Source organism: Suricata suricatta, chromosome 7 (assembly GCF_006229205.1).
Source record: "Suricata suricatta isolate VVHF042 chromosome 7, meerkat_22Aug2017_6uvM2_HiC, whole genome shotgun sequence".
Lineage (NCBI taxonomy): Eukaryota > Metazoa > Chordata > Mammalia > Carnivora > Herpestidae > Suricata > Suricata suricatta.
In genome coordinates, this window is record NC_043706.1 from 132,907,973 (window position 1) to 132,921,146 (window position 13,174).

The 13,174-nt window shown below is 39.4% G+C and overlaps 2 protein-coding genes across 18 annotated transcripts in view; one reads left to right on the forward strand and one right to left on the reverse strand.

Annotated features, from left to right (window-relative positions):
• The window catches only part of OPRM1 (opioid receptor mu 1), a 165,727-nt gene that overhangs the window by 126,574 nt on the left and 25,979 nt on the right, over nucleotides 1-13,174 (forward strand). The window lies entirely within an intron of this gene.
• IPCEF1 (interaction protein for cytohesin exchange factors 1) overlaps nucleotides 1-13,174 on the reverse strand; it is a 177,333-nt gene that overhangs the window by 35,295 nt on the left and 128,864 nt on the right. For all 17 annotated transcript variants that reach the window (XM_029944019.1, XM_029944025.1, XM_029944017.1 and 14 more), the window contains 2 exons: nucleotides 9,236-9,294; nucleotides 7,806-7,894 (listed from right to left, as the gene is read on the reverse strand). In XM_029944019.1, the coding sequence (XP_029799879.1) occupies nucleotides 7,806-7,894; nucleotides 9,236-9,294 (148 nt within the window). The remainder of the gene's footprint in view (nucleotides 1-7,805; nucleotides 7,895-9,235; nucleotides 9,295-13,174) is intronic.

Sequence of the window (13,174 nt, forward strand, 5' to 3'; positions counted from 1 at the left end):
TTAATGTCCATCACCTGATGAATGGATCAAGAAGATGTGGTATATATTCACGATGGAGTACTACATGGCAATGAGAGGGAATGACATATGGCCCTTCATAGGAAAGTGGATGGACCTTGAGGGTGTCATGCTGAGTGAAGTAAGCCAGGCAGAGAAGGACAGAAACCATATGTTTGCACTCATAGGTCTAGCAGGAACACAAGAGAGACCTAATGGAGAACCAGGGGGAACGGAGGAGGGAGAGAGAGTTGGGGAGAGAGAGGGATGCAGAACTTGAGAGACTATTGAATGCTGAGAATGAACTGAGGGTTGGGGGGGAGGGGGGAAGAGAGGTGGTGGTGATGGTGGAGGGCACTTGAGGGGAAGAGCACTGGGTGTTGTATGGAAAACAATTTGACAATAAAATATTTAAAAAAATAAAAAATAAAAAGAAAAGAAATAATAATAAATAAATCTAGTTATTTAACATACGTTGTAATATTAGCTTCAGGTATAGGATTCAGTAATTCAACACTTACAAAAGTTTTATCAAAGAAGCTTCGTTCAAATGCTCATCAGCTCTATGATCTTTTTTTCTGAATTGTTTAAAAACAAATTTGATGCGGCGCCTGACTGGCACAGTCGATTAAGCGTCCAGCTTTGGCTCAGGTTATGATCTCACAGTTCGTGGGTTCGAGACCCACGTTGGGCTCTGTGCTGACAGCTAGCTCAGCGCCTGGAGCCTGCTTCAGATTCTGTGTCTCCCTCTCTCTCTGACCTTCCCCTGCTCATGCTGTCTCTCTCTGTCTCTCAAAAATAAATGAAAAACACTAAAAAATTAAAAGCAACACAAATTTGACATAGGGAAAAATAGTCTAAGACAGCCACCAAAAGCCTGTCATTAGAAAGACATGAGTCAGCCTATAAATTTCAGGCAGCATTAGTCAAAGTATATTAAAAAAGAAAAAAATAAAATACAGGAATAACTTAGGACTAAACATAATAAAATCAAGCGAGGGAAAAAAAAGAATGTATAGAGCGTTTCTTTTCTTTTATTGGCCACATTAATTAAAACAGATCAGTCAACTGCTGCTAAGCCTTAGGAAGTATTGTTTGTATTTCTACCATTTACTAATAGGAATCATTTCTCTGAAAGCCCATAGACTTTGCAGAGCACATACCCCCACCCCCACCTCCATCCTTGGTCTCCCACATGACCTTAGGCAATGAAGTGACCTGCTCCTCACTCCAGTCCCTGCTACCCAAGTGACCTTGCAGAAGCCACTTTATCTCTACATCCTATTCCTTTGACTTCCTGCTCCCACCATTGCCCACCCCCTCCCTACCCCAGGCCATCTTCCAAACAATTAGAATTTTTCTCAAACATAAAACAGATCACAATATTCCCCTGCTGAAAGTCCTCTAAGAACTTCCCATCACAGGTAGGAAAATAGCCACGGTCCTCACTACGGCTGAGAAGACCTATGTGGACCGCCACCAGCTACATCTCCTTCTACCCTCCCCGCTCCCGAACCACCAACCTTCTTTCTATCCTTTGAGAACAGGTGCCTTCGGTCTGAAAGGCCCTCTCTGTGGCTTTCCAATTAGCTGCTTCCTTGTCACCATTTTGTTGTCAATTCAAACATCAGCAGCTTCTTCCCTGATTGTCACAGGCAAAGCAATGTCCTCCCTGCCTTCAACTCGGGCCACTCCCCAGCACATCACCCCAAGATAGCTTCTTCATAGCATTTATCACTACTTGAGACTAGTTGTTCGAATCACAAATTTATTATGCCTCTTCCTCAACTCAGAACTTAAGATGCTCTGGGGGAAAGATAAGGTCTATTTCAATCCAGCCTTCCCTTGTCTACAACAGTATCTCCCACGTGGTTGACACACACACAAAATAAATGCATTAGCTGCCTGACTGACTGACTCCAACTTAAGAGGAAATGGGATAACAGGAAAGGATATTCTTAATAAAAGGTAAAACTCAGCTTGCAAAGATTACTTGTGATATTTCTATTTATTTCGCTTTGGCTTCCTCATTTGTGAAATGCAGAATGTGAAAGTCCAATGAAATCATCCTTCCCAAAGCCACGTCATAGTACTAGACAAGTGTAAAGTAGTGACATTCTAATTCACGTGGGTAAATACATGTAGAGTAACAAATCTGCAGAGAACGTGGATGAAGTGACAATCACCCACTTGCCCGTTTATCAGTCCATTAAAAAATATTTATTTCATTTCAAATACGTGTGAGGCATAGTCATAAATGTTGTGGGTAAGGAAAAAGATATTAGACACTGCCTCTGACTTTAAGAACTTAGTAATTAGATAAATAAGCACAAAATCTGTACTACAAGGCAAATGACAACAATGTGAAAAAGTTTCCTCCTCTCTCCAAAACCAATGTACTAGGAACATAAAGAGTTCAGAAGAGGGCAGAACTATCCTGATTTAGAGAACCAGGAAAGCTCTACTGAGGGAAGTCCTATTTGAATGGGAGAAGGTGGAATGGGGAGGCAGCAAATGGTTCCCACGAGTGGAGAAACTTCATCAACACAAGTGCAAGAGCAGGATAGTCTGGAAAGCTTTGAGGAGACAGCAGGCAGTTTACTGGGCTGCTGACAAAGAAGACATCAGCAATAAGATTGTAATGGCAGCTTGAAGCAAACCCAAGGGCCTTAAATAGCATGCCAACAAGTCGAGAATTAATTTGATAAGGCACGAAGAGTCACTGGAAGGTCCTGTGCAAGTGAATCAATACCATCAAAACTGTACTTAGGGAAGACTAATTTGGAAGTAGTTTTTAAGAAGGTGGGACATTAGAGACAGAGAAAGAAAAATAGCCTGCTATCTCTATGAGTGGGCCAGGAGCTATTGCAGACCCCAGCTAGGGCGGCAGCCGTGGGAATGTAAGGCATTAGGGAGGGGGTGGGCACTGCCCCAGGCTTGTGATGGATGCCAGAGAAGAAGCCTGAATTAAACTGCTGAAGCAAGGGGCAGAGACGCAAACGCTAATAGCAGAAGTCTTGAAATCAGTTAAATGGTCAACCAGAGAGCTTGCAATAACTGCATCTTCAGGAGAGAGGACAAACTTTTTTTCTACCTTCACCTGGCTTGTATTTGTAGTCACTGATAATTTTTCACACAACGATCTCACTTGCAAGCATTTATATTATTTTATAAGAGTCTATGCATCAAAAGATGAAGTGACATTTTGTAAACAACTTGTGCAAGTTGCATCCCACCAAGATTAAATGTGAGTTTCTAAAACTGATTTGACCCCTTTCTGTGTCTAATCGTCGACTTCCTCCTCGGCCACTGACCACGGAAGCCCAGTTTACAGGGTTTACTTTTACTTACTGCTACTTTGATTGGCTTTAGATTTTTTTTTCATCATTTGGATATAAAAGAAAATGTACTTCTAAGAAATATCAAAATATGAGGACTCTCGTGTTAAAATAATCTATGGGAGCTATTCGAAAGGGCTATAAATATTTATCTTCTCAGTTTTTCTCCTCTATTATCTGCCTATTGGGTGGTTTACCAAGTTCAAAATCCATCCATTCCATTTCTCAATTATGCCATGACCCACATCACTACCGTCTCTCACACTAGACCACTGCAACCTTCCCGTTTCTTTGCTTCTATCCTATTCCCTCCCTCCCAGGGTCTCCCTGCTCCCCACACACAGTAGCCTGAGTGGTCCTTCTAAGATGAAACTGATCACATCACTCCTCTGCCCAATATTCCCAAAGGCTCCCCAAGTAACCCCAATCATCAAAGTCCTTAACTGGCCCTCAGGCCCTACATGGTATGGCCACCACTAACCTCCAACCTCATTTCCTGCTATTCTTATCTTGGCTCGCGCTGCTCCAGTGACATGCCCTCCATTCATTGCCACCTATGCACCAAGGAGATCTTAGCTCAAACTCTCCCCTTGGCTTGGAAAATTCCTTCCCTGAATATGCAGCTGGCTGCCTTTCATACCACCTTCCAGCGGCTTTGCTCAAACCTATCCTGGCTGTTCTATTCATAGCCGTAGCCCAATTTCCAGCACTCTTGTCTCCCTTCATTCACCACGCTCCCCATCTACTGACACGGCAGATAATTTACTTATTATGTTGACTGCTTATTAGCACTTCCTCACAACTAAAAGTTTGACCCCACGAAGAAATAAATCATTGTCGTTTTTATTCACTCATGCCCCAAGTATTTAGAACAGTGGCTCTCAACAAAATGTGTTGAATGGATGAATGAGCATATAAGCATAGGTGAGGGTACCAATGCTTTTTAATAATTAAACGTAGAGGGAAAATAGGTATGACAGAGTTTTAATGGTTAAACTCTTAAGGCACGTTGTAACTTATAACATTATTGAGTAAAAAAGTGAATGAAGTCAATTCTTTTTCTGCTCTTTTGTGAGTTTCAAGGAATCATAAATTTCAAGGAATCATGGATACTGATTTCTACAAAGAATCTTCCAAAGTCAAATCTACAGAGTCCCATCTATTTTAAGTTGTTTTATAATAAGCCTATCCAAAGGTCCCCATTTCTCACTTGTCTGTGAATAAATGGACGTCCTATCCATCCTGTGAAGTCTTCTCAAGGAGAAGTAACTAAACAGGGAAGATCCTGAAGTACTCTTTACTGTCCTGAGGAATGTGGTCCAACCTGTTAGAAGCAGAGGTCCAAGATGGTCTGGTGCTGAAATCCTACTGTTTGCAGCAATTAGAATTCTCAGACACTAAATTAAATTTTTAATTAAAGAGTTTAATTTGGGTAGATACTTTTCCAGAAAAGTATTATTTTATACTTTTGAGCTATCATTCCAAAGTGAAAGTTCATTACCCAAAATATTTTTTTTAAAGCAAGAACTTAGGGAAAAAAAAAATTTTCACCTTGACTTATACAGCTCAGTCATGGCTAGCCTATGCCAGACTGAGCCAAAACAAAATGAGTTGATTCATGCTCTGGATAAAAGTTACCATGAATTTTTGAATTTTCATCTGTTTAAATAAAAGGCTTAAATGGTATTTTAACCAAGCGTCTTGCATGTCTGTTTTTCAGAAACAAGAGGAAACAAAAACAAAATCTGCCTAGAAAATATGTGAACAGGAGAAACATATTCTGTTTCTAAGAAAAATAAAATGTAACTGTTCAACATTTATCTATTTCCAATGTATTTTTTCAGAAAATCAATGTTAGTCCTAGTGGCCTTCCAGAAAATGCTCAACTTAAAACTATAAGAAATAATATTTGATTGATGAATCAGAAAATTCTAAAGAATCTTCCCACTTCAATGACCCAACTTTCTGGGGGCCCCCCCTCTCTGCACCCCTTCATTTCTTTGTTTTGAAACATGCATTCTCTGAACTTCTATAACATCAAGTAAGGCCATCATTGTGTGATGCAATTGAGTCATGATCCCTCATCTACGAAGACAATCTGGTTGCTTTTACTTTCATCAAGTCAAGTTCTAGATGCTTGAAAATGCTCTTAGTAATCTGTGATACTAGTGTGCCACTATTAAAATGAAAACCACAGTATTTTAGAACTAAAATAAATCATGTTAAGAGTCATATGGAGGACCTAGATGTGGATATGGAGTCATACATAGGAGGAGAGAGAATTTCAGGAAGAGAAGGCTGGAGGACCAATCAAATCATTGTGTGTTACAGGTTAAAATAGAAGAGACAGAGAAGGCAGAATAGACAGAGGTAGACAGATACAGAATGAGAGATAGGGAAGAGACAAAGACAGAGAGACTAAATCAGAGAAAAACTAAACAAAAATATATGCTCTTTATTAAACCAAAAAGCCACACCTATTTAGTCTTTTCTAAATTCAGAAAGTGATTTTTAAAAAGGAGGAAGAGGGGCACCTGCGTGGCTCAAGTCAGTTAAGCATCTGACTTAGGCTCAAGTCATGATCTCATGATTCATGGGTTCAAACCCCACGTTGGGCTCTGTGCTGACGGCTCAGAACCTGGAACCTGCTTTGGATTCTGTGTCTCCCTCTCTTTCTCTCTCTCTCTCTGCCGCTCCCCCATTCACACTCTGTCTCTCTCTGTCTCTCAAAAATAAATAAAAATGTTAAAATAAATAAATATTAAATAATCAAAGAGGAGAAAGACTACACTAAGGAAACTTACAAATATATTAAGATAGGATATATTGTTAGTCTAGTTCAGAAATCAGTCTAAATTTTACCATATTCAACATTCAATTTTATTTATATCTTGCTTAATTTGGGCTGGTCCTATTTCATAGACATTTTAATAAATATACTCATTCAACAAATTTTTATTTCTGGACTTGGATGGTAGCCAATTAAACTAGAAAAGGGACCATGATTCTCCACTGACAGTAAGTGAACACCAAAGAGGTCATTATTTAAATGCCATTTAATTTCCTAAATCCAGAAACTGGCAAGACACAAATAAAGACACAAACTTCATCACACAAAATAGAAAATTCTGACGAAAGAGGTCTGGGAAGTGAAGGAGCTGCTGTAACCTATCAGAACCTATAATTACTTGGGTTCATGGATGGACGAGTGCAGAAGTAGGGTGGAAAGAGTCTACACTATAAAGGTAGGCAGACCGGGCTCTCCTCTCAGATGTTCCACATACACCTTGTGTGACCAGGTCAGTCTACTTCTCTGAACCTTGGTTTCCTCATCCATGAAATGAGGAGAGCGTTATCTACTTCCTCATGACCTAGCAATAGGAAACGATTTTTAAAATCAGCAACAAAAGCATGAACCACAACAGAAATAATGGATACATCTGACACATTGAAATCAAGAACATCTGTCTACGAAAAGAAGCCATGAAACAGAGTTAAAAAAAATTAAAAAGCCATGTAGCAGAAAAGGAGATGCACCTTACTTGTAAGGACTAATGTATAGAATAATAAAGAAATTTTATAAATGCAAAATAGTAATAGTAAGACAGCTAAAACTGTACTAAAGACTTTAACAGACTAAACAAAACAGAAAATCCAAATGGCCAATAAATATGAAGAGGTGCTTGGCCTCATTAGTAATTAGTGAAATGCAGATTAAATACTACTACTTTTCGGGATTATTTGGGGAGGTAAATATATTTAATGCATCTATATAAGTCCTGCCACATGGTAGGTAGAAAACCATAAATAAACCTCTTCAAAGATCCTTGCTTGAATCCTTGCAGGGGCCATCAATATAATGCCAATGAGCATCCAAATACAAAGCAACATGCCATAGTCTTATCTTAACATCCCTTAATAACCTGAACCTACACTGGATGCTTCCAAAGCTAAGAATCAAACTTGGACTTCTCTTTCGTGAATACACAGAACCATTCCACGTGCAGACTGAATGCACTGCCCCCCCGCCCCCAGCTTCCTGAAACCTTTCTGGCTCCAGCTTTCTCTCTGTCTATTGCCTTCATCCCCTTTATGTACATTTTACATGGTTATAACACATGCGCCCAGGACAGGCACTTTTATTCTTTCCAAATACCAGAAAGGCATAAATAAACATTACAGAACAAATATTTGCAAGCATTGGCCCATCACCTAGAAGCGCTTTGCATTGCCCTGAGTCCGGTCAGCATGATACATCTGTGGGTTGCACACAAACCCACTGAGTTTGTCATACGTGGGAGTTGCTATGGCGAAGGCTCAACACCCCCGAGAACCGTACTTGCTCTCTGGCAGGCACTTTAATTTAGCCCATTCTAAAAATTCACTGCCCCAAGTACATTCTACGCAACTGGAAGGAATGACGTCCACACGTCTCATCATGACCAGCAGACTAACCACATTGGTACGTACCAAAGGAGAGAAAGACTCCGCGGAGTAAGGAGGGGGTGGTGTCTCCACAGCTATTTCAGGGTCTTCCTGTTCGCTCTCACTGTAGCATTCTATACAAAAATGAAGATGCTTAATGTTGCAACACTGTTGTCACCTATTCCATAATGCATGAGCAGAGGTCTTTCTCCATCTGGCTATTGCAATTCCAATCCAATTCAGAAAGGACTCGTCTACTGAGCTACCTGGTGCCAGGGGATTACATAAGGGGAACAACTGAATAGTCATATTAGGGTTTCTGCCCTTAAGAGGATCCGATACATAGGAAGAGGACCGGCCACGGCTGTCCTTAATAATTCCTCAACAGACACGTTGAGTCTTATACTAAGAGAGCATAAAACCAGTAGTGATTAATTTTGATCATGGGAGCCATACGAGCTGAACAGGGCAGGATAAGTAAACCATTAATGATGCACACAGAGTAATGGGAGTACCGGGCCAAGGGTGCAGGTTCAACCAAGTATACGGAGTCCCATTAGGGATGTGGTGAAAATCGAAGCTGGAAGTTTGCTTGAGGTCATATCACAGAAGGCCTTACATACCAGAATAAGGAGAAGATTTTAGTGTGGTGATTTTTCTCCTCAAGATTTATATATGCACTTCAAATATACAATGGGTATGGATGTCATGGAAAAGAGGCCCAAAGAGATGATTAAGATACTGACTTCACACTCTTGTGTTGCGGTTCTTTATTAAGTCAAGTTGCCACTTTCCTATTTCTGCAGGTAAGCTTTTACACATTTTGCCATCCAAAGATATAACTCCCTACCTTTCAACTGCCAAGATTTATATGGTCTGAGCATTTCAGAAATAGTACCAACTCTGTGACCCTGACACCTCCAGCCTCCCTCTTCTCAATACTCAGGAATAATTTCATCATTAAGAAGATTTCAACTCCTTTAGCTTTTGAACCCAGAGAGCCTCAGACTGAGCTAAAAATATGGCCTGCGTCCCCATCTGACATTCAGGTTCCTAGCACAAACTTACAGTAATTAGCCTCAGCACACACCTGGTGGAAATATTAAAACATCAGAGAGGAAACAGTGGGAAGCAAGTTATCTGTCTAGATCACGACAAGATCATGTCTCTGAGTAAGAATTCGGTGAGTGAGGCAATAAAACATTTGCACTGGCAGCTGTTTGAGATGTCAGTGAAGCCTACAGCTGCTAATGTGTGGGCGAAGTGTAAAAAGCATTCTTAGCCAGCATGGGAAGTCCTATTCCATGTTGGTGAGTCCGTGTGAATATTTCTGCCTTGACAAATTTTTAGAGGATTTTAAATGCCAAAGTATGTTTCATTGGGAGGAGACTATGCATAGAACTTGACATTGCGTCTCCACTCCATCTCATCCTAATATTCTTGCTACGTTTTCGGAAATTTAAAATAGAACATACCTTCATCTTTTGTAGCAGATTCGCGATTGATCACAGCTAATCCAAGCTTGTTTAGCCACCTAAAATTCAAATAGCACATAAATGCTTGACCGAAGACATTGGCCCCTATCTATCCACCTTCCCCCAGACCCTAAAGGAACATCTGGCGCCAGACTTTATAGTGCAATTGTCATAATTCTACAGTGAGTCTAAAATTTGGAGAAACAGTGTAAGTTTTTGGTATCAAAACCTAAAACTTCAATATTTTCCTTACTCAGGGCACTCTTTGTTAAAACAAGAAACAAGGCAGTCCATTATCCAGCTGTTTAATGTGGGCACCTACATTAAATATTCTAAATATATAAACAAATATATCTTTTGCATTGTGCATTTGAAATTTTTAGCAACCACCAAAATCTGTATCAGGTGCCTGGGTGGCTCAGTCGGTTAAGCTTCTGACTTTGGCTTAGGTCATGATCTCACAGTTCATGAGTTTGAGCCCCGCATTGGGCTCTACACTGACAGCTCATAGTCTAAAGCCTACTTCAGATTCTGTGTCTCCCTCTCTCTCTCTGCCCCCTCCCACTCGCACTGTTTCTCTCTCCTTCAAAAATAAATAAACATTAACAAATTTTTTTCAAAACCTGTATTATTGAATTTAGTTTACTTGACCATTAAACGTCCATTTCTATAATTCCTAAAATGTAATTTTATTCCGCACAAAAAAAAAGAAATGATGATCTACTTTTAAGACAGGATTTTTATATTACTCAATAAAAGTTATGGTCAGAGTCTGACAGACATTCCTAAACTAGGGAAATTTTTAATTCCTTGAAAAATTTTTTATTAGGCAAAAATTGACCACATCCTATCTTCTTACTGATTTACCCTTTTGCTGGCAATAAATTTCAACAAAACATCAATAATAAAAATAGAACTAGATAAGCCTTCAGGAACTCAAACTTTGCCCATGATTTCAAGCCACCGCAGTTCCTTCTCAAGGGGCTAGGAACATATTACACTACACAAATTCTTAAAAGTCACAAAATGAGTCTATTTCATATGTTCCTAGCTATCTAACCTTCTATTTAAAGGGAATATATTACAACAGGGTAGTGATAATGTGATGGATTTCTACTTCTCTCCAGTCTCCTAGATTTTTAGAAAGTATTCAATATTTCACACTCACATCTTTTTTTGAGAAACCGGTACACTTGAAAGTGGTCTAAGTCAACCAATACCAATGAAATAACAGTAAGAATGCTGTGCACTTACTGACTCACCTGTGCTTTCATTTCTTCTAGTCCTGAGCTGCCTCATGGACTATTCAGCACCCCACCATTGCATAAATACTCCTGAGTCTGCAATTTTCAGCAAATTAGAAACCCATATCCAACCCTCAATCTGCCATATTTATTTTTTATTAACAGAAAATATATACATTTGATTTTTAAACACAAATAAAATAGGCCTTTCTATAACAAGGAAGATGAACTTCAGCCTCATTTAAGAACCCCTTCAACACCATAGAAGACATGAGCTCTTTGATGGCCACTTAAAACCGGACTGACACACAGGCCCAGATCAGGCCATGGGAACCAGAAAGTGTTCATCAAGACCTGACTGAATAATAAACAATCAAAAAAACAAAACAAAACAGTAAATCACAGAAAAAAAAAAATCATCAGCCTCAATAGTATTTTGGGAAATGCACATTCAAACACAGGAAAATATTCATCATCAGATTGGCTAAATTTTGAAATACAATTGATTTCCAGAATTTAGGAGGAAACATTCTGAGCCTTTGTCAAGTTGAACACCAAAAGTGAGACAGCCAATTTTAAGCAATTTGATGATACTAATCAAAATGTAAATATCCACCCTTTGTACCCAACAATTTGAATTATAAATGTCCATCCTACAGACCACAAATAAATGTGGAAGAATAAACTCAGTAAGATTTGCAATGGCAAAAAGAAAAAACACTGATACAATATAATCATCTATTAATAGGAAAATGGATCAAGTATGGCACTAATTTCATCATTAAAGTCAATGTTATAAATGAAGGTAATAGAGGCCTTGTGGTGACCTGGGAAAATCCTCACATATCATTAAGTGAAAAAAAACAAGTGCAAAACAATATGATTAGCCAGATTCAAGGTACTTTAAAACTATATATTTGTACATTTGCAAAGAAAAGCATTAGGAAAAATATACGTCAATCATACTATTTAAAGTAGTTAATCCTAGGGAAAGAAACTGAATTGGAGGGTGATGGTGGGGGTATGGAAAGGATTTCACTTTATACCCTTCTGTATTATAGGATTGTTTTTACAATATGTCTTAGGTGTCATTTAACTAAAAGAAACATTTTAAAGTACACTTTCTAAAACTGATCAGGCAAATCACAATGAATGTAATGGTTTACTTTTAAAATACCAAAATAGTCTCCCTTGATCTGTGTCCCTCACTCTCCCCAACTCTCTTTCCCCCTTCTTCTCCCCAAGGGAGACTACTGAATACCGAAAAGGAACCATGGACTGAAGGGGGAGGGGGAGGGAGGGGTGATAGTCATGGTGGAGGGCACTTGTGGGGAGAAGCACTGGGTGTTATATGGAAACCAATTTGACAATAAACTATTTAAAAAAATAAAAAATAAAATAAAATAAAATACCAAAATAAATTATTCTTAGCTTATGCCTGATTACATAATTATACTGATCCTCTCCCCCTTCCAAAAAACAGCATCCAAAAGTGAAATAGATAAATTTTTTAACATATCAAGACAAAAATAGTTTTGAACTCAGAATTCCTGAAAAGGCATTTCTAAGTTCCTTTCCAGAACACGGAAATACAGAAATACGGCAAAACACACAAATATTGACAATGAAGATTCCTCTTAGCACTTACCCAAAACTCCTGTCCTTTTATTTGCCGCCATTAGCTACTTGCTATGGAAAACGTGGTTGCTTAGAATCTTATTTGACTGTTTTCTTTCTAGAACCCACTGCCTTCCACTGCCTCCTTTGCTAAGAACGTTTTTTAAAAACATCAAGGCAGTAGGAGAATTTCTATTTGTGGCTAAATAGATGGATGCACAAAAAGACTCCTATTTACATAAAAGAAGATGACAGATGTTTCCTGGGAGTTTGTTGTATATTAACTTGATGTGTTGGAGGAGCACAAGTGTTAAAAATTGATACACAAAACAAGAAGATTCTTCCCACAAACACTGTCTGAGAAAGGCCGCTTCCAGCCCGTCTTTGTTTAGAGACCAACTCTTCCATGACCCTTAATTACTTACCCCGGTGCTTGTAAATTGAGGGTCCCTGCAGAACACAGCGTTTCTATTAAACATAATTACCTTTCCCTTCACCGTCCCTGAGAGAAATGTCACCACCCAACAACGCAGTTTCCCAAGGAAGCGAACTTCTAAAACAGGACTCCTCTCTCTGCACGCCACTCCCTCCCCCAGATTCTCTTCATCTCACCAAGAAATACCCAGCTACATTATTTACTGGCTTACACTGGCCAGATCAGTAAGAAAGGGAGCTCTTCAGGTACCGCTGCAGGAAAAAATCTTTAAAAATCTTGTGGGAGAAGAGAATTAACTTGGAGGCCCAAAGAGATTCCGCACTGATGGCTATTAATGCCTTCATAGGCCAGAGAGGACCACTGGGCTGGGCTCCAGACCCAGACCGACCCTCAGTATCACAGGGCTCCAAGTACTTGCTGGGTAAGACGTCAAGCCTTTCACACACCACTGACCCACCTAGGGCTTGCTAATCAGTAGGCCTTAGTTACCAATACAAATAAAAAGAGAAATAAAGAGCCTCGAGAGTGTGGTTTTTTATCTTCTTTTGGGTATCTGCTTTTCTCCTTCTCAGGGGCCTGAGAAAGCCAGCAGAAGAAAGCTAAAATCAGAGGGTAGAAACGAACGTCTCTCTTCATTTAAGT